General features: G+C 35.4%; 3 protein-coding genes across 6 annotated transcripts in view; 2 read left to right on the top strand and 1 right to left on the bottom strand.

Moving 5' to 3' along the window:
• The first annotated feature begins 200 nt into the window (after positions 1–200).
• LOC108689690 (type I inositol 3,4-bisphosphate 4-phosphatase) lies at positions 201–12,734 on the top strand. 4 transcript variants are annotated; one of them, XM_018196576.1, is made up of 19 exons: positions 201–674; positions 751–812; positions 2,123–2,301; positions 3,831–3,923; positions 5,762–5,917; positions 6,099–6,299; positions 6,754–6,908; positions 6,987–7,159; positions 7,363–7,507; positions 7,602–7,717; positions 7,792–7,878; positions 7,962–8,122; positions 8,231–8,414; positions 8,495–9,573; positions 9,696–9,961; positions 10,036–10,253; positions 10,882–11,201; positions 11,388–11,655; positions 11,852–12,734. In XM_018196576.1, the coding sequence occupies exons 3-19, from the start codon at positions 2,184–2,186 to the stop codon at positions 11,982–11,984; spliced, it is 3,873 nt and encodes a 1,290-aa protein (XP_018052065.1). In that variant the 5' UTR covers positions 201–674; positions 751–812; positions 2,123–2,183; the 3' UTR covers positions 11,985–12,734. The 4 variants fall into 4 exon arrangements, with proteins under 4 accessions (XP_018052065.1, XP_018052062.1, XP_018052066.1 ...); XM_018196573.1 differs by having other exon boundaries at positions 9,657–9,961; XM_018196574.1 differs by having other exon boundaries at positions 642–674; positions 732–812; positions 9,657–9,961.
• Positions 12,735–14,977: 2,243 nt separating this feature from the next.
• LOC108689636 (protein scabrous-like) lies at positions 14,978–19,363 on the top strand. The gene is made up of 3 exons (XM_018196491.1): positions 14,978–15,325; positions 15,840–16,179; positions 17,815–19,363. Exons 1-3 carry the CDS (start codon positions 15,096–15,098, stop codon positions 19,138–19,140), a joined length of 1,896 nt encoding a protein of 631 aa, XP_018051980.1. The 5' UTR covers positions 14,978–15,095; the 3' UTR covers positions 19,141–19,363.
• Positions 19,364–19,676: 313 nt separating this feature from the next.
• Positions 19,677–21,749, bottom strand: part of LOC108689623 — a 3,385-nt gene continuing 1,312 nt past the window's right edge. The window contains exons 2-5 of the mRNA XM_018196481.1: positions 21,445–21,631; positions 20,897–21,294; positions 20,602–20,813; positions 19,677–19,774 (exon numbers count right to left, since the gene is read on the bottom strand). Coding sequence (XP_018051970.1) covers positions 19,677–19,774; positions 20,602–20,813; positions 20,897–21,294; positions 21,445–21,631 — 895 coding nt within the window. The remainder of the gene's footprint in view (positions 19,775–20,601; positions 20,814–20,896; positions 21,295–21,444; positions 21,632–21,749) is intronic.

Genomic DNA, 21,749 nt, shown 5'->3' with positions numbered 1-21,749 from the left:
ATTCATTTAGATGTCGAGCAATTAAATTATGAATATTCTAATAACGCGAACGTTGTAAGTGCCAAATGAAATACATTCTGATCTGATATTATTAGATCTGACATTATCATCTATCGATATTCGACTTATCGATCAAAAACTCACGATTGGTTAGTAGATGGTGCTATGGTGTCAGAATTTTTCGAAAAACAGCAAAGAAAACGAGATCACTCACCACCCAGTTGCACAGGTCGTACTCGCACGTCGCACTCCGGTGAACTCCGGTGAACTCCGGTGCACGGTAGTGGTTCTTATCATCTCTGATTTGCTCTGATTGTCTCTCAGTTGCTGTCAGTGTGGCCACGATGCCCGTTACTTCGTCACGTAGCCGACCGCTATGTTTGCTTTTCACGCCTTAAAGTCTCGCTCGCGATGCGTTAACATTGTCGCGCGAATCGGACGTTCGTACGATCCCGACCGATTCGTTCTCCATGTCGCACGTGCATCCCGTCGGCTTAAGATTGATTTACGATAACGCGACGGGAATGAGCTATCCGTGGGGAACGGCGGTGCGGGACATGGTTGGTTTTTGACAGGGATTCCTCGATGCGCGACTGCGAATTTCCTCGCGAGAACGGGCGAGCTTGGATATCCTGGATTCCCGTTGCTACTGAATTCAGCATTCTACCGTCGGCGTGAGTGAGCGAATATAGAAATTTTTCGATATCGCGCTGCTGATTACCGTTTTCCAGTCGTGTTTTGATCTTTTAGAGCGTGCCGCAATGCCGATGGCAGCGAGAGGAACTTCGAGCAGTGATCCATCTGTAAAAATGGTACGTCTCTCCCTTCTCTTTATAAGCCTTTGTTTTTCCGTGAATGAACTTGTAACTCGGTTAATGAATTAGTTCTTGGTTAATTCTAGTACCTACGCACGATGGTTTTTGGTTCTTTACATTATTAGTCATTCCCTGTTAATTTTCATAATTTTTACAAGTATACTAAAATTATTAAGTTCTTATATATAACTTACTTTCATATCTTTAGAAAGTATTTATGTACTTAAAAAAAAAAAGAAAGAACATTAAGTGTTCCTAGTTCAAAAGAAAAAAATTTACAAGAATGAAAGATCCGCGCGCGCGCGCGCGCGCGTGTGTGTGTGTGTGTGTGTGTATGTGTATATAGTATAAAAGCTTCAAAAGATACCTTATTGATTAACTCAATCGAAATTAGGAATTCCTATATATTCTTAGAATGTTACTTGAACATTATTTGACATTCATATAACGTTCTAAGAATATTGTGTTTTAAAGTTCTTATTATATCAAATCAAAGATATATTCTGAAAAGTTGAGGTTTATACTATTTTGACAGTTATATTTCTTATATCGAAAAAGCTGATTGTATTAATTGAAATTCTGATAGATTCAATTTCTGATATTAAAGATTTACTATTAGATATCAAAGAAGCAATGGCAACCCAATCTTTTGAATTAAATAACATTTTGTTATTTTTAACTTCTATGTATATCAACATGTAAATCCATCTATTTTTGTAATTAGTTTCAAAGTCTATATTAACATATAATAAATAATTAATTAAATCTAAGTCAAATTTAATAAATTTTCTTGAATTAAATTGTTTAATTCCACTGTTTAGTTATTTATAAATTAATGATAATACATATTGAATAAGAGCAGTGATAATGAATAGAAATTATTATAAATAACTAAAATTGGATATAATTTGACATTATGAGTTTAACAATCGTGTGCAAATCAGACACTTTTTATCAAGCTTCTTCTAATCAAGATAATCAGAAATTTAATTATGATAAATAATTAGATTTTTAATTAATATAATTTAGGCTGCCATTTGTTTGTGGCCTCTTGTTGGTACAACCAAGACATTTTTCTCAGTGTATTGCTATGAATAGCAATATAAAATGCAATATAAAATGTATACCAAATATAAGGCATCAATTCTTGTTATGCTTACATATTTGTAAATTAAATCCATAAAAATTAAATTAATACAGAATTGATAGAGAAAAAGAATGTTAGTTCTCAAGATTGTATAATAGTTGCATTGCAACTATTGAAATTTCAATGCATGATGGTTTTTAAAGACTTTTTCAACTTCCAGTATATAAGAGACAAGTAAACAGCGAAAACTGTAAATATGTCGGCTTGATTGCCTGCGCAAGATGAGATTCAATAAGCAGGAGCTATTGACTCTGGCTACGCAGCCTTCGCAAAAATTCGAGAAAGAGGGTATCCTGTACGTAAAAGAACGGCAAGAAGGCTTCTTTCGCAGGACGGAAAGTGAGTTTTTGGAACGTCCACAAACGTAATAAATACCTCTTCAAATTATAAGATCAATTATAGCGATGGAATTTATCTTGGCGAATGATTACCGATGCATGATTATTCTTTGTTCACGGCTTGATGATAAATTTCTAAAAATTCTTCGTTTGATGTAGAGACCTTTATAGAAGATCTTGCGATTCAGATTCAGATGTCGAACGTGTTAGACTATTATTACATTTGTCCGTTTTTGTGGTACAACAAAATTTTTCAAATCTATTGATTGACTGTAGGATAGAGAGATTTGAGAATTTTTCTGTCAATTAATACGCTTGAAGAATTTATCAAAAATGGACAAATATAATATTTAGCCTTATAAGTATTTACAAAAAAAATGGCTGCATTTGGTTTTAGCTTTGTTTTAGTAATAAAAGAGACATGATTCATTAATGTCGTTCGAAACCTTTTTATATTTATTGATTGGAATTGTTTGATATTTAAGTTCCCTTAATGATTTATTAAATGTTACATTATGATAGAATATGTTGCACGAAAGAGATTTTATTGGCTTCCATGAATTGTTCCATTTGACTTATTCGATATCCCATAACATCAGTGGAGAGACTGATAATTTATCCTGTTTCTCTGTTCTTTCATATTACGGCATGGCTTTGCACGAAGCAAACTATTTGTTTTGTCATACGTTGAATGACATTAGTATTAGAAACTTCGCGAAGGTATCAAGAATAGAGCGAAATTTATTCGGTTAATTTAAAACTATAAGATGAGGTGATACAATTCATAAGAAAGTAAAATTTGGAGATTTCTGAGATTCAAGTTTGATAATTCTAATCTCATCATGTAGAGGGTATTAAAGAGTACCAAAATGAAAAAAGATCACCGAACTTGAAACTAAAAAAAATCTTAGGTCTGTTTTTTATCGATGAACTCTCTGAACTGATGTACTACAATGTAAATAAATCCAGTGCAATAAGTTCAAATAAAAATAAACATATAGTTTCATTTTAACTTATCACACCGTGTAGTTCAAAGAATTTTTTAATAAAAAATAAACTTTTAATTTTGTTTAGAATTATATATTTGAAATTATATCACATTTGAAATTACCTTATCCTACATTATCTAAAATTCTATTCTAAATTAAATACATAAAATATTTGAGTAAAAAGTAAGTACTAAATGATGTTTTAATTTTACGAGGCAGAAATGTTCTAATAACAGAATGAGAATTCGAAAAAAATAAAATCAAATGAATTATTTAAAAATAATATCTATTCCTTTTTTCCATGAATTAGCGACGATAAAAATAATTCATTAAGAGATATTAATAAACTGATAACAAAGAGATTCGCAGAGACCTATATTTCATGCTCACGCGATTTGTTATAAATCGATACGACCTGATATAATCGCAACCCACATAATCGCAACAGTTAAATTAACTCACTCGCTGCTCTTTCTCCATGCCCTTTTACTTTATTAAAATGTCGTAGTGACAGCTATTAGCAATCTCGTGCAATTTTCAGGTACAGGTAAAAAATCCGAGAACAAAAATCAGAAAGGAAGATCGCATAAAAGTCTACGAGATCTCAATTGCGTTACTGCCGGCTTGAGCAAAGGTACATTTACCCGAGTGCATTTTGCTGTAATATGATACATACTTATTGGAATCCATCTCACGCTCCTACTTCACAATTTTTAACGCGATTAACACGCTCTTTGACGGCCCGACTAATCTTGATTAACGTGTGTGGACGTATTTCTTTCGACACTTAAAAAACACTTGCAAGAGTTCGACGCACGCTTCAGTGAGATCAATCTCGCAATTTATTTATGGCATATTGAAACAAAGATTGGATAAGGAAAATTAGATAATCTAACGAATAAATAAAATATCTAAATTTCCAGCTCGGAAATTTAACATCTCTATTCTTTCTATTTAATATGTTGTATCTAATTTTTACACTAAAATTTAATTTGACTTTTTTGCTTAATATATAATGTTTGCATGCAGTGAATTTATTACTGAGCTTGATTCTCGATTTATCGGAATAAAAACGAAAATTCTCAATATTAACAAACTCTCACAACTATAATATTTTGTAATTTACTTTTGGTTTGCATTATTTAAATTGTTATCAGCAATTAATATCTCAATATAAATTGGGGGATTATTTTTTGTTAAAAAAGTTAATCAAGTGCGAAAGCTTGATAAATTACAAAAATCACTTTCGGTGGTAAATCGAGAATTGCATGTGAAATGAAATGCTTCGCATGTTGTATGCATTTTTCGATAGAAACTCTGAAAAAAATAAGGAAAAATAACATAGAAGTTTTGATTTAATCCGCCGTTCACGAGACACGCAGCGCTTTAAATTTAAAGAAAATAAGTAGAAAATATTTTTTAAATATATGTATACATTTTACATTTATATCTTTACAGCATGTAAGAATCTTGTTTTTGGTGCTTGTATTTGTAAATATCTGTAATTCAAGAGTGCATCAATCGCATTGATCTTAATGAAAATAGGAAAGATCAAGGACACAGTGACATAATATGATAGAATGATAAGGGTAAACGGTTTCATGAAATCGTGTATTTTTGAAAGGACATAATATTCTATGTAAACTATAAGAAAGAAAAATAATCTTGTCACGATTATCTGAGAACATAATCAAATATTCCCTTCCAATTTTTATAAGCTTTCAATATATAAGACAAAAATAAGAGATACATATTTTTTTTTATAAATGCTTTCTTATTTTATTCTTTATTTTTTATGTGTGCATGTGTTAAGAGGATAAACAATTTTTTTAAATTTTTTATAAATAAAATATTTTTTAAATCATTATTATAATTTTTTTATTACTATTTTTTATTACTAATTTTTAAATCATTACTATATAAAACACTCTTCAAATCACTTAACTTTTATTTAAAATATTTTTTTGTATCTTTGACCATTTAAACGATTTTCACTCAGGAAAAACCAATTCTTTTCAAGAGAGAATTTCATTCTTTTAACGTGCAAGAAAGTATTTATAAAAAATATGTGGCTCATATTTTTCTTTATATTTTAATATATCCACAGCTTATTAAAATCGGAGGAGGACACGTGGATGTGTTCTTTATTAACATTAATCAGTATTCTCAAGCACATAAACTGAAGTCCAATTGCTAATAAATCTTTAACAGATCTTTAGTTGGAGAGCCTCATTTGCATATTATTATTAATGACTATTTCGATGCGACTGATAAGCTCTTTCGAAAAACATGATCATTAATCGCTAGAATGTCCGTAATGAACTAAACGGATGCGAAAGATATTGTCCTCCTCTTCCTCTGTCTCTTTTTCTGCCGCTTATTATCGCTCACAGAAATCCCCTCTCTAATGAAAATATCCCAACATATGAACGATCGCGCTTAAGCCGCTGCTGCTTTGCTTCTCTTGTGCAGTAAGTCTCGAACGATGGTGCAGACTGCGAGGCAACCTTCTATTCTATTTCAAATCGCGGGAACAGTGGTCGGAGCCGCTAGGAGTGATCATACTGGAACAGTGTACAGTTCGTGTGGATCCGTCCAGCAACCAGGTTCCTTACGGATTCAGCATAGGCAAGTATCATTTGTAGCTTCTTGTATTTTCCTCTCCTTTCCTCTCTTTTTTCCTTGATGCATCACTGTAATGATGCATTGATGACATACTCGTCGTCATCTGCATGCATGCATGCCTGTTTCGCTTTCACGTAGCATGCAAGGCAACGTTAAAAAGCACAGAAAGGGAAAAATGTTGCAGTTTTCGACGGAGGCTTGTTTCAACAGTTAGGCGCCAACACGGCCGAGGAACGGGACAGTTGGTTGCAGGCGCTGCAGCTGGCCAGCTACGAGTGTATGCGGAGCCAATTGTTGTCATTGCGACAGCGCATCGAGGCTTTCAGCGGGCACAAACACGACACCGATATACAGATGTTGCGGCTGCAGCGCGGGACCTTCACAGGTGTGAACGCTTTAATTGTCTCAAAATTTAAAGTTTTCTCTTATCTGAAGAATGCACAATTTTTTTCACGGCTTCTTTAGCATATTGATTATTGTAAGTTCTTTAATTTTAGATTAATAGCTAAGAAAATTTGACAAAAATTAAATTTAAAATTTATTGACAAATTTAATGTTAAATTCGTGGAGTTAATTGATGCAGGATTTGGAACATATTTTTGTTGAATTTTTATTAATAAAATATCATTGCAATGTTTTTCACAGAATACAACTTTGGTATTTATTTAAAGCTAGTAAAGTATTTCATTACAGCTACAAGTATACGTAATAATAAAATTGTATTCTATATGGATCGCTATTCACTCTTAATGCATGAAGCATAAGTAAAATTTGACGTACATCATTCTCGTGAATGGATTTGTACTGATTTTTTTTTTTTTTTTTTTTTTTTTCCCCAGATCCGGCGGAAGTACCAATGTGCGAGATATCACTAGCTTGCGACAATCTGTTGTGTGATGGACACGGCCGACCACCTACTCCCGTTTTAGAGATAGATGTACAGTCTAAATCTTCCAAAACTTGGATTAAGTATGCACGAACGGAAGTTGTAGAGGTAACTACGAAAAATTCTCGAAAACTGTTTCCCCTCCAAGTTGTAATTCTGTAAGAGTTTCTTCGTGATCTGTTTCAGCGAAGTAGTAATCCGAATTTCTTAACTACGGTAAGCTTCCGAGCTAGCGATGGATTAACCACTGAAACGAAAATTAGAATAACCGCATATGATGTCAGAGAAAGAGTTAGCCAAACTGCAACTCCAATAGGAAGTGCGGTAGTGACATTCAGTACAGTGCAAGACACTCCTAGGTAATTCTAATTTATGAATATCGATTTAAATTCGAAAATCCTGCATTGGAATATAAAATTAAAAAATTTTTAATTTAATTACATGTAATTAAAATTAAAATTTTATATATTTAAGAAAATGTATTATAACTTTCTTTGATTAACTGCATACATCAAAATTATTTAATTAATTATATTGTTTCAACTGTTTGAATTTTTTTTAGATTAAGGATACCATTAAAATCAGCCAAAACAACGACAGTTGGATTTTTAACAATTAACGTGTGGAATCTGGAAGCCGAGGATAAAGGGAATAGCACAGAGAGTACACCATCGCGAAATGCAGTATATAATAGTAACAACCAACAAGTAATAAGTTAATTTGATCAGTATTTCTAGACAGAATTATCATTATTTTGTTTATACAACCATTTAATTCTTATCGATATGTAACATTTTTTAGCTGCCTTCGCATAGACGTTCACAATCGTTACCTCCAAGATTAGGGACAAAAATTAAGTTCCCACATCAAGGCCAATTAAAACTTCTCTTTGCGAATCCATTTGTGCAGACTTACAGGTAAGTTTCTACACTAACAAATCAACGTTATTATAGATGCATTTTATAGCCCTCATCTGATCTGGTTATCATAGATTCCACTCCGGATTAGGAGGTGATATATGCGTACATGAGATTATGGCAGAGAGTAAACTCTGTTTCCAATTTCCACAACATTTATTGTGAGCATATTTCATCTGATACTATGTTATAAATGATAAAAATCGTGAAAACCATAGTGAAATAACGTCGCGGTTAATTGCAGAGCTATTTGGATACAGGAAGAAAAGGAATTATTACAAGAAGTAGCTGGAATGGGAGAATTGAGAGAGCCATGGCATACAAAACAAATCGAATTGCTTGATCGTCATCTTCACTTGTTACATTTGTATTCCCAAGCCAAAGAAAACTTAGCCGCCTACAAAGGTGAATCCATTTATTTCGTAACAAATAGTTCAATATATTCGTGAAAGAAAAAATGAATTAGCTCGTCTCTAAAAATTTAATGTTCTAATGTGGTGATTTGAATTTCAGGGAGTTATTTCAAGCAGTCGTCGCGTAAAAACGACCGTACTCTCGAATTTGCGCCTTTGAATTTACATCTTCAACGAATGTGGGTCCACAACGATACATTGAACAAGTGCGGATTTTATGATTTTATTAGCGTAGGAGCATTTACAGCCCATTCTCATAAAAGTAAAAACGGCGGACTCATAAGGTATCCTTCCTTATCCAAATGATTGTCAAAGTATATAAAATACAATTACAGTTTTTGGTAATATTGTTTTTTGTCTGCAGATTGGTGCAGGCACTAAAAGAGTCGCCTATGCGAAGTAATCAGCTGTATCAGGGAACATCCAAAATTACGATGGCGCATGACGCGATCCAAGCGATCAAACAATTACGCCGGGATGTTGTAGAAGCAATGAGATCCTTAATGAAACTTGCCAAGGAGAAGCAGACGAGTGGCATGCTGCCGATATGCGAGGATATGATCACAAAAACTAGGATCTTACTTAGTCTCTGGGATCCCGGCTTAGTAGAGGAGGCTTTAACGTTTTTGGAAGAGTACAAAGTCGCGAAAGTCCAGGAGAACTCGACCTCATCTTCGGACGACACTTTGACGCTGGACTTTAAAATTAATCAATCCTTGTCACCCTTTAAACGAATCACGCAGCAACTTAATTTCGACTTAAAGAGCCCCGATTTCGACGATTTCGTTACGCCCGACACTCCTGAATGCGTGCAAGATATCTGGTCGAAGAACGGCATCAGAAATGGCGAGTACACTTCCATAACGTATTCGAGAAATGAGGCGCCGAACAATAACACTGGCGAGAGCGACGTTGCAGAAGAGAATTTTGTAATATTTCCGGATGTGGAGGATTATCCTAAACAGGCAGAAGCGGAAATCGAGAGTATTCAGCGAAATCACGACAACGAAAGAAAGGAAGGCTACGACGATGAGAAGGAGGATTTGAAGAACGATACCGATCCGTGCAAGCGTTTCTTAGACACTCAAAAAATGTGCAATTCGCCATCCGCAAATTATTACAAACCTACAGACGAGCCGGAGCCGTGGGATCTCACTCAATTGAATATTGAGGCGAGCGTCATGTGCCTCGTGTCTAAGGTAAAGTTTCTCTGTGGCAGATGCAGCAGTCCAGCCGTACGATTGCGTAACAAAGGTAGCTTGGGCAGATCGCAGAGTTTAAAGGGCTGCTTGCCAAGCAATCGGCATAATGTTGAAGTCGTTACCATTCAGCCAAAGAACGGTATCAAGTGCGAGGAGTCGAACAAATTGCTTGAAGAATCAAACGAGCTGCAACAGTCCAGCCCAGGATTGGAGAAATCAGCGCTCTCCAAGGCAAAGGAAGGTAAGGAAGTTTTCTTATGTAATGTTCTTTATGTAAAAATGTAGTAAAACGTAGTAAAGACATGCAACATAATACATTATTAGGGATAACCGATACTTATCGTAACTCGTCTTCCAATGAAGTGTGCCAAGCAGTCGATTCGATGACACGTGTGATCAAAAGTAATTCGGGACAGAGAAACAAGTTTACTGAAGGCCTAGACTTCGCATCGATTGTCGATTGGACGAGCGAGCTCAGACCGAGCATGAAGAAGCTGCGGCAAGCTATGGACGGTCTGCTGAAAACTGCCAGACTGACACATTCTGTATTTCGCGTACAGGAGGATTCAAAAACGGCGCAACGCGCTTGCAACGTTCGGTATAGACGAGATGTTTGCTTCAGTCAAGCGGTGAGTTTATCGTTATATTATTCAATTTGGAAAGATATGTAAGAACATTTGAGAATAACCCCATAAAATTTCAGCTAACTGCCTTAGTAACCGGCATAATGGCGAAATTATGGTGTCAACGGCCTGACCCGATGTTTCTGCTAATACTTACAACTCTGGGACCATTGGTCTCCTTTGAAGGCCTTCTTAGCTATTACGGAGACGAGATAGACATGTGGGGTGACATGGCTGTAGCGGTCGAAGACACGCATACTGTCACGTTCACTCTGTCCAGATGTGGTATTCAACCGAGGTGGGCAGAAGTTTTATCGCATTTCTTAATTGACCCTTAAACACCTTTTCAGTATGGCATACTCAGCTTTTTTCTGATGCTTTTCCATTGCTTAATCAAGCAAACGTTTTCCTCTATTTCGATTAGATAGTTAAGTATAAAATGCATCATAGTAAAATCGACTCGTTAATGTAGAAACTTTTCTGTAAGTCTATACAAAAGTTTTGACAAATATATTTTTTTTTTTCGTTTTGCTGAATACTCTCGTCGGTTCCAGTTTCTGTCTAGGATAGTTTTCACTCCGGAAATATTACGAAATTCTCTTCCGCAATGTCGTCCTTGCTGATGTTACTGTGGGGTCTTTTTTATCCAATATGCTTTGAAAGCGTACTTATTATTTCTGATGTTGTTCTTCGATTAGATATTCTTCGATTAGATTCGATTAGATCCTGAATAGGGAGGGTTGGACTTAACGAAATCGGAGTCTTTAAATCAAAATTTAATAACTGCGTATTAATTTTATGCAAATTATAAATAATTAAATTGGGTTAAATTGGGTAGGTATGCCATATACCAGTTGTTGTTTCCATAGTGAAGTATTTAAGAATTAAAAAAAATGTTCATCTAAACGCAAATGTTATTCTTACAGAGTTGAAGGAAAGTCTAATGCATTCCAGCTTCCTGTGCCGCGCGTAGTAGGCTCGCGAAGTGCGCTAACGGTGATCCTCCCAGTTCCAGATGCGATTTATTCTCTCTTGCCATTAGTGCCCTCCTCAAGACAAACATTGTCGTTCAATGTAACTCCTGTATTTTTCAATGTCGGTATCAACGAAATGGCTTCCTTAGCCGAGAGCCTTGGCACCACAAAACCACAGGAGAAAAGCAATATGGACAACTTTGATAGATTGAACGAATATTATTTAAGATTTAAGAAACTGAATTTACCAACCGAACCTACATCTACGCGTTGTAAGTATAGAACTAACTAAGCTTATTGTAAAGATAATAATCTAAGAAATATTGTTTAAAATATTTAAAACTTATAAGATATTTTCTTTGGATTTTCTTTCGCCTTTTAGATTTTTGTATTGTTTACATATTTTTTAATAGATTCTTTTTAATAGATTCTAAAATTGATATATTTTTTTATTTCAGTTGCCGCTAGGTCAATTCTGGGCCACACATTGTCGGATATGATGGTGAATTTAAAAACGTGTGTACAAGAAAGAGTCAATAAGAATGTAGAAATCTTGCAATTGTCCTCGCAAATATGTCGAAGAATGCGTGGTTTGAGATTCACCAGCTGCAAAAGCGCGAAAGATCGGACTAGTATGTCCATCACTCTTGAACAAGTTAATATATTGTCATCGGAGTATCATCTGGCTGAACACGAGTACATGAGGGCTCTCGATTGTATGCGAAGGTAAGTGTAAAAAAAAGAAGAAAAGATATTTGAACGGAGTCGAATTAATCATTATATGTAATTAAATTTTAAAAAATTTTTTTACTCTCGCGTAATGTACGAAATAATTTTAAATATTTTTTTATATTATTGGCAATTGGGATTATCTCGTAAATTTTGAATTACTTGATGAATGCATTGCTTCTTTCTGTTTTAGCGAGGGCTGTCGCCGGGAGAACACGTGGAAGAATATCGGTGTGCGCAAGTATGCGTTCAACAGCTTGCAGATTCTAACGCTGCCTAGACTCTACCGACCGCCGACCGGCACGTACGGATCTGCCCAGACTTAAGGAGGAATCCAATTAGCGTTATGTACGCACATTGCACAAAATTAAGTTTGACTTTCTGGCTGTGTAATCGGATTAACTTCCGTAGTATGTGCTAAGTATATAGTACTTGTTACAGAGTAGCAGATTCTGAAGATGCGTTTAAGTGACGTAATTCTTTAGAGAATTTATTGGGGACACGCGATTGGCACGTGTTAGGCATATGAAATGCCCCAACCAGGGACGTAGCAATGATAACAAAAAGAAAAAGCTTCGGCATTCGCTTTTTATTTTTATTTTTTTCGTTAAGATTGCTTTTTGTTTACGCGTGAGATTCAACTAATTGTTGTGTATAGAAATTTATATATTTTGTTTTTGATCATAAGAGCTATAGCTACGCCCCCTCCCATCCCTAAGGCATAATTTAAGTGCATTATTGCCTAAATTTGCAATGTAGAACCGATGTGAATTAACGTGAGTTTGGTTCTATAAAATATAAGCGGTAAATTATTTACATAATGTGTATTGTAATGGGGCTAGCCGGAAATGCAGGGTGAATAGGATTAGAATGAAAATTTTCTTGCCGTTTCCATTCTTGTATCTTTTGAAAATTCTTTCAATTTCTATTGTTTTCTCTTATCTGTTTCTATTATACAGGTTTTTAATTTTGGTCCAATTCACCCTTCACCTCCATCCCGCGATTGTTAGCGAGTTTTTGCAATATCATAAACACCTTGAATGCTATAAACGCTAAATTCGCGTCTTTGGTATAAATATCCAGACAGCCAAGTCTGCCTGAATAGATTTTGCTACTAACAAAAAATATCTACTGATAAATTTTATCAACAGATCTATTTTGTAGATCTATTTTGTAACTTTTTAACAATTTTACTAGCTAGAGATGTTGTACGCAAGTATTTTATATAGTGAAAAAGCTACGCAACGATAGTATAACGAACTGTTATTAAAAGTTACAGAATAGATCTACTGGAAGGTTACAAATTTAATGCAGAATCTATACATGCTGCTGATAGAATGTCACAAAGAATATAACAGAATTTATTTATATTATTTGACAGCAGATTCGTGACAAGAACCAAGCAGATTTATTTATAGTTTGACGCAGAATGATAGCAGAAATCGAGCAGAATCTGTGTTCAATGTAAATTTTTTGTTAAATGAATTGTGTGGATTTTTTAGGAGGATTAATATCTACAAGACGTCACGCTGTTTAATCTGTCAAAGATAAAAGTTACAACAGTGATAAAAATAAGCCAAATATATGAAAATATTTTACAAACTCCATTTAATATTTACATAACTTTGATAGCAGATTGATAGTAGGAACAGATATTTGATAGCAGAAATCTGCGAGAATCTGCGTTCAACAGACTTTGCTCAATTTCTGCCATTAATCTACTCATGTTGTCGATAAGCCCTTCCAGCAATAGAACACTTAATGCGAACATAAGAGTAATCTATTAAATAGTAAATCTATTAAATTTTTTAAATGGAATTTGTTCCAGTCTGCTAACATTCCGCGTTGTTTGTTTACTGGATATATTTCGCAAAGTTTGCAAATAAATTATAAGTTATCAATCACATCTATTGCAGCATTGTACGTGATTTTTAGCGTTTATCATATTCAAAACACGGTATTGAAAATTACCGGTATTGCAAATACCTCTCTGTTATATCTAATTCTATTCGAATCTATCGTATTCGTTGAATCGATTATTCGCCTTTACAGGAATAATTAGCTCAGTGCCATTTTCTGCCATATTATTACTCATGGAATATTCGGTAATATTAGCATCGTTAGCATCGACTTCGAACAAATATCGTGAGATCGTATAAATATTATTCGGGAATGAATGACGTTATATTTAACGGGAGAACGTTATTTTCACACGCGTCTGTGCGTCTGTGAGAATTTCCGTATTATATCCAACATTTTGTCATACAAATGAATCCAAACACATAAACACATAGCCGTATTTCCAGCCCAAATGAATATCCACTAACGCGTTACCATATCCGTAAACATAGATGGTAGATTCCAACAGGTTGGACAATTGTTTTCAATAAATTATTAATTTTACCTGATATGTCGAATTGGCCGTTTGCCTTTCTCATTTTTTTTCCGATTAGGCGACATAACAGAAATCCATATCCTCTTAAAACGTAACACATTCATATAATACATTCCTGTGATTTGTACAAACGGTCCTGCAAACCGCAAGCAAATCAGAAATCCATCCAATCTTTTTAGATAGATTTCAATTTTGCAAAATCTTTATTAGAGAGATATTTACTAATATATATTAAATGAAAGTAAAGTTTAAAAAGTTTTATAGAAAGATATCTATGTTTTTTAACTCAAATTAAATTTTATCGAGAGAAGAAAACTTTCAACCGAAAATCTTACTCCGTTCGCCACTCGTGCTTATTATCCAGTACCCTGTACTCGCACATTTATCATATCACGATCTCATATACGACGTATCTATTACGATCTTATGCTCATCTTGGAATATGAGTGGGTAGGGACCGCATAACAGGCATGTGGGGATACGGATGGCGGCGCGCGAGACAATATATACCTGACGAAGGCCTGGTGTTGCCGAACACCTGCTCCACACCGGGTCCGAGCGGACCTTTGTCCAAGGACCGATATAAAACTCGTACACCGTTTCGGTCGCGCCAGTAGGCTTTCGAGAAGCGATCAAACACATTGCGCCAATCCTCGCATTGCACGTGACTTCGTGACTTGATTGAACGATCTCGCTATCGAGATAAATCAGATAAATCGTATAAAAATCACATTGAATCATCGATAAATCCGTTCACCAGTTGTGTCAAAGGTGTTCATAAAAAATTCTTACTGAGGAAATTCAAAATTAATCCCGGCAAGAATTTTCAAGAATTTGAAGATGCGAGAATTTAGAAGAGATTAAATAAAAAAGATCTGTTAAATGTCGAATAACATCCGAGGATCTGTGTATGTATAAATGATAATACACATCGCGAGGATTTATAAAATAAAAAATATATTTCCCTGAGGGGAAATATATATGAATTGAGAAGCATAGAAATCCGAAGATCTTGACTGAAAATATTCAAGAAATCCTGGAGATGGCGAATCTGTTGTTGCTGTTATCAACGATTATAGCTGCGAATACGTTGATCGCTGGCACGCGCGCGGATGAGGATCTCAATAGTACGATCAAATTACTGCAGGAGCAAGTGAGCGCATTGTTGGATCATCGACAGGAAGATTACAATGCTTTGGAGGAAAGTTTGAAACAAGCGATGGAGAAAAATACTGAACTCATCGTCCTAAGGAACGAAGTGAAACAACTGAGGTAAGACACAATTTGCTTCGTCTCTTTTTGTATGCAGTGTATTGTAAGTGTATCTAAGATTTCTCGCACAAGCATAATTATGCACTTGACGAGTTTTAGTAAATGTATATTATAATACAATACACATATACTAGAACTCGTCAAGTGCATAATTATGCCTGTGCGAGAAGCCTTAGAAGTTAATTGAAGTCTAAGGTTTCTATCAGATCAATTTTTTACAAAGGCAACAGAGTACAGTTATTTCTATATAAAAATAAGTAAAATTTAATAGTTAGAGCTATCTGAATTTAGATAAACAATGATGTTTTGATATAATAATAATATGATTTATATGTATAAAGTTATCTTGGTAATAAGAAATAAAGATATAGATTTACTCTCAGTTTCTTGTTTTAAAAATGCGACGGTCTTAGCTATTCCTCTGTTATCTTTACGATACACATAAAAAAATATGGCCATTTTTAAAATGAATGGACATCACAAAAACGTTATAATCGTATCCCCTCGCACATAGGAAGGAAGTGAATGCTCTTCGCGGCGGAAGTGGCAACGAGGCGAAGAACGAGCGATTGAGGGTGCGATGGCTAGGCAGTGCCGTGACGGAACTACAGAGCGAAGTTGCGGAGGTGCTCAGGACCCGGAACGCTAGCGAGGAGCTTGCCGAACGCTCGAGGATGAGGAGTGAGCTGACCCTACTGAAGGGTGACGTCGCCGAGGTAGGCAGGAGTATACGCGATCTCGGTGGAAGGATCACCAAGATCGAGGCCACCCTTGGTACCATCAGGCTCGACATCGCCGCGACCAAGGAACGCGCCAGCCTCCTGTCCCGCTCTTGCGCGGATGTCAGTAGTCAGGTAAATTGTTCTCTTCTCGCAGATGTTAGGAAATAAGGCTGATACCAGAGAAAATAAAACAGAAGATGATAGGCAGGTGGTACCAATTTGCAATGCCGTTGAACCAAACCAGGTGTGGAATGAGAGGAGAGAGGGAGATTTACTTATTACAAAGAATATACTTTATTTTGGAACAACTTAATCATTTCATTTTTCAGTTGTTTTCCATGAAATAAAATTTACATCAAATTATAAATTTATTAATTTTTCGAGTATTTTATTTTAACTGTATATTCAGTTAAAATAAATTCGCCAAATGTTTAAGATAAAATTAAATATTGCTAAAATTAGAGTTCTCTCCTCTTTCTCCGCACGTCTATATATAAAATCTAGAAATGAATGATGTGTCTTACATATAAAAACTTGTATATTACGTATGTTTTTCAATACTGTCGTTGACGATATTGAAATCTGACGGAATTCCTAGATGTACGCGTGCCGCTCAATGACCACAGCCGATTTTTTTTCGCTCACAATGATTCAAAATCGATTTCGCGGTATGCGTATACACGCCGAAGGGCTCGGCATGCGGCTGCTCACGCGCGGACAACGGGCGTCCATGTAGATAACGGCTGCCGCTACCATTTAGTATTTACGGCAGGAAGAAGAAAGAGGGATGTATGGTCGGTGCACCTGCGCTTTGCACGGGGCGGCCAGCTGCTTCATTCCTGTTTCTCGTTTTGCCGCTTGGCAGCTGCTTCTCAACCTCCTCCTCCTTCGCTTTCCCTTCCTTCCACCTCGCCCGCACAACGAGCCTTTCCTTTAAGCCGCACGCATATGCCCCTCGGGTCCACCGGCCTACCCTTCTCTCTCCTCTTAAATACTTGCCACCCTTTGCGCTTCTATCTTCAACTCTCAATCGTCATAAGAAATCAAATATAATAAAATTTAAGAATAAGATTTGTAAAAAATGAGAGCTAAATGGGGGTCATCATTAATTTGAATAGAGATGAGAGTTTATAAATTAAAATTTATCTCATACAATTTGTTATTCGAATTACTTTGCATAAAGTATTGGATGTTTTAAATAGTTTGCAGCGAAAAAGAAATATTAAATAACGGAACATTGTATTTGTTATAATTCAATTATTTTAAAAATGTAAATAACATACGAAATTATATATATAATATTAAATTCTTCTTTACACAAGAAAAAATGATCTATGTATTTGCGCGCATTTGTAAATTCGTTTTTGATCTCAAATAAAAGTTTCGATCAATGATCCTTACCGTTTGTGGTATTTGACACACGCTGGCGACTACAGCCACACGAGTCGACAGCTGTGGCCCTACTCTCACGCATTCCACAAGCGCGTATGTATTACACACGTGCAGTCACGCATACCACGCAATCAAGGACCGTCTGTAAAAAGTAGATAGATTAAAGAGAATCGATAGAAATTTATTTTGTGGAACGAAGAAATCATAAGATTTAAAAATCATTAATAGTTTCACTAATCGATTTTTAAACTTGCTTGTTTATTACTCTATCTTGTCTCTTTAAAGATCTTAGTAATAGAGAGATTAAAATTAGAGAGTAATCAGCATTACGTTGTTGTTACAAAATGCAAAACAAACTTTTTTTATTTATTGCAGTTAAGCACGGTGCAGATCGAGCTAAAGTCCCTAAAATGCGAATCCACGCTTCCTGGTCAACGGCAGGATCCGCAAAAGCCGGAATATCACAACAAAGCCGATATCTTTCGCAATGAAGTGAGTGGATCGCATGAAGTTACATCAGCTCGAAGGCACAGCTATTCCCGTGCTCTGGCTCATCGCGTTCGTCTCGAGGAACGACTACGTAATGTCGAGCGGAAGATTTCCGTGGTAGCGCGGAAGCGTGCGATAGTGGAGAAACGAGTGGTGTACGAAGACCGTGAGCATCTTGAGGAACGAGTAAGAGATCTCGAGCTGGCGCAGGTGGAGCTTTCGAAGAGAGTATCCAATGCCAGTCGAGATCTGGTGTCGATGAACGAATTGGATGAGTCAGTTGTAAGACTGTACGACTCAGTTCGTCTACTCGAAGAGGCTGTTTATACCAATCGTTCCGAAGTGAAGCGAGAATTGGCGAGGCTGGAAATAAATGCGGCACGAAAGGCGGCCGAGTTGTCGCTAACCAGGGAAGAGCTTGGCAATCTTCGACGAGCGGTTCAAGCATTGAGCGTGAGCGCATCGCAGCTGCAGGAGAAGAGCGATGTGCAGCGAAAGAGTCTGGATGCCTTGAATGAGACTCTCAGCCAACTGGACCTTTCTCGAAATTTGGCTAAGGCGGTGAACGTCACGCACGAACTAGAACAAGTGGAAGATCAGTACCGTCTCATGGTAGATTCCCTTCCGGGAAATTGCGAGGAGCGCGACGGCTTGACTTTGCTGGCACCTGGTCCCGGAGCACCCCTGTTGGCTTCCTGCCGCGCTGGCTGGATCGTTGTGGCCCGCAGAATTGATGGCGCGGTCGACTTCGATCGCACCTGGAATGAATACTCGGTTGGTTTCGGTTCACCAGTTAGCGAGTTCTGGATCGGCAACGAGGCGATGCATCGGTTCACCCGCGACAACTGCAGTAGGCTGCGAATTGATCTGACCGATACCTACGGCGTACACTGGCGCGCTGAGTATGAGCGTTTCACAATAGATTCCGAAGAGACTGGTTACCGATTGCACGTATCCGGTTATTCAGGCAACGCGACCGACGCACTATCCTATCAGGACGGCATGGCGTTTAGCGCCAAAGATCGTGACATGGATATCAGCACCACCGACTGTGCGGCCAACTATCGAGGTGGATGGTGGTTTAGTCATTGCCAACACGCCAATCTCAATGGTAGATATTCCTTGGGCTTGACATGGTACCAATCGACGACCAATGAATGGATGGCAGTCACATCTTCCGAGATGTCGGTGCAACGGAAACAAGACTGTTAATGATGCCGAAGCTGTTGACGTTCATTTACGTTCATTTATAAATTCGAATTGATAGAATGACGCTGATTGATAAACAGAAAATCTTGAAATCTCCGTTAATAAGCTGTATTTAAATCGTGCACCTCATACTCAGTTCACAAGAATAATTATCATACCAAAGAGTTAAATGTAATTTAAAGACTTTACTGTAAATACATTGTATAGTTATGCACAAACTCTGTACATGCACAAAACTTATTATATCTGTATAGTAATAAAAAGTCATTGAAAGTAACTATAGCTTTTGCTTAAATAAATCGCATATTAAAAATATTTTTAATTATTATAAAAAAAAATTGTTAACCAATTATCATATTTTTTTATATTATAATATTATAATATTTAAAACAGATTTTTAATATTATAATATTTAAAACAGATTTTTTTGTGGCTAAACATAAGATAAACGCTATTGCATTACTCCATAGTATTATTATAGTATGCATTAATTTCGCTGCAGTTTTTTCTCAATTTCATCCACCTAGTATCGCCTGCCATTAATGGAGAAGAACGTCAGTTGTTAGAGGCGGGAACTTTTCACAATCAGTAATAAGTAATTGCGACTGCCATTCATCTTTGTATTCTGAATTCGGATCTATATTTAGATAAACGTATTATTTATACGCTGAATACGTTTGGAAAAATAATATCGAGTATGTTAACTCATTTAATTTGAGCAAGAAATAATTAAAGGCGAACTTATTGCGTGTATTGTACCGTTACATATCAATTCGATAAATAATAAATGTTAATACGTATTGTTGAAAATTTTAACAACGATGAGCCATAAACTCACTGTTGAGATTATTGATCACACTGGCATACCTGATACACAAGAATGGTACAATACGAATATCAGTGAATCAGTGAATACGTGACACTGCTGAATCACAATATGTATATCATACATCAAACATAAGATTAAACATTATAAAATTAAATAAAATCAAATTATGTATTATACTAAATTAATCAATAGAAATATAATTTCAGATTCTTTAACTACAGACATGATACATCCATATACCACAAAATGTTATACCTAATTTAAAAAACTTTATTTATAAAATACAGTTTTAAAGAAACTCATGAAAAAGATTAAAGCATTAATCTCTGTAAATAATTCTGTAAAAAAAACCTATATTATTTAATAAATACAATAAAACAATTTATATACTTTTAGCACAAATACATCAAGAGCACTTCACTAAAAAAGAAAGAGAAATACAATATTTCAGTCGCTTATATTTCTTTCTTAAAACACGCCGATACCTGGAAATATAAATGAAATATAAATGAAATTCCTTTTGTAATCCTAATGCAATTATATGATTATTATTGAATATCTTATCGTTATATACGTGTAAATAAAATACAGGAATTAAATGTAGGAATAATTAATTGAAAATTCAATTTACATACCATTTTCCACGGGTGTTTCTATCAGAAAATTTGATGGTTTCAAAAAGCGTGTCAATATAATATGATTATAAGCAATGTTTATTTCATGTACAGTATTTTCTAAAAGCTCATCAAGAGATCTCTCATCCTTTACAATTGATTTATCAGCTATTAAAGACAAATGTAAGTTGCCTCCATAACTTAATAGAGAAAAACCGAGAGCAGTAGTACTTCTGAAAAAAATGAATTGTGATATACATATGTCGTTACAACGCACAATTTTATTTGTTAATTATTTTAAAAAACGATACGATACTTGTTTGGTATCCAGAAGACAATATTGCTCAAGGAATTATTTAGAATATGAACTTTTTCTGGCCCGCACATATTGCTAAACACCATCGTGTTGTGACTTAAAAGAAAAGCCTTTAAAATTTTCCCCGGTAACAACGCCGATAGATACTTCATGATCCAAAAATTAAGCAAGATGTCTGAACTCTTTCTGAGTTTATTATTTGTTCTTGTAATATCTTGAAGACGCTTAAAAAATTGAGAATCTCGATTTGACTCGACGATTGTCTGTCCGTTTGCATTGGAGATACAAATTCGCAATAGAGCAATCGAAAAATTATTATCTAAAGTTAAATTTTCATCAGGTATTAACATTCTTATCGGCAAGATAACTGTTAATGCATCAGGAATTGGTTTTTTGAGCTACAAGAAAAATACAGGTTTATATTAAACTTAACTTTAAAATAGATTGATGTAATATAATTATTTCTTCTAATTTTCTAGATATTATTTAAATGTATTTCTGGATGTCTCTAGACTTATTTATCGCTTAAAAACTTTACATATACATACGCGTAAATGATATTTGTGTACACTAGCAGAAAAAGCTGCCAATACTACATCTTCAAATTTGGCACCTGTATTTCTTCTTATCTCGCGAATTTTCGTCAAAAGATTCTGCGATTTATCATTTACCACATCATTATCTAACCAATAGGACATTATTTTTTCACCCGTTTGAGATGGACCATGCAAAGCGCTATAAAAATTTACATTTAATTATAATAAAACTCATTAAAAATTAGTAATGGAGAGTGGAAGAATTGCAAATATATCTAAAGAAAAAGTTAAATAAAACTGAGGATTATTTATTAATT

The sequence above is a fragment of the Atta colombica genome, unplaced genomic scaffold, assembly GCF_001594045.1.
Source record: "Atta colombica isolate Treedump-2 unplaced genomic scaffold, Acol1.0 scaffold274, whole genome shotgun sequence".
Classification (NCBI taxonomy): Eukaryota; Metazoa; Arthropoda; class Insecta; order Hymenoptera; family Formicidae; genus Atta; species Atta colombica.
This window is presented reverse-complemented; position numbering and strand designations above follow the sequence as displayed.

What these genes read in the sequence shown, in the direction of transcription:
- LOC108689690 (XM_018196573.1), top strand. Translation starts at nt 2,184, where the DNA reads ATGAGATTCAATAAGCAGGAGCTATTGACTCTGGCTACGCAGCCTTCG. An exon ending in GCAGCGCGGGACCTTCACAG is followed by an intron (nt 6,300 to 6,753) that starts GTGTGAACGCTT and finishes TTTTTTCCCCAG; the next exon opens with ATCCGGCGGAAGTACCAATG. An exon ending in ACAGTGCAAGACACTCCTAG is followed by an intron (nt 7,160 to 7,362) that starts GTAATTCTAATT and finishes AATTTTTTTTAG; the next exon opens with ATTAAGGATACCATTAAAAT.
- LOC108689636 (XM_018196491.1), top strand. Translation starts at nt 15,096, where the DNA reads ATGGCGAATCTGTTGTTGCTGTTATCAACGATTATAGCTGCGAATACG. An exon ending in AACGAAGTGAAACAACTGAG is followed by an intron (nt 15,326 to 15,839) that starts GTAAGACACAAT and finishes CCTCGCACATAG; the next exon opens with GAAGGAAGTGAATGCTCTTC. An exon ending in GCGCGGATGTCAGTAGTCAG is followed by an intron (nt 16,180 to 17,814) that starts GTAAATTGTTCT and finishes TATTTATTGCAG; the next exon opens with TTAAGCACGGTGCAGATCGA.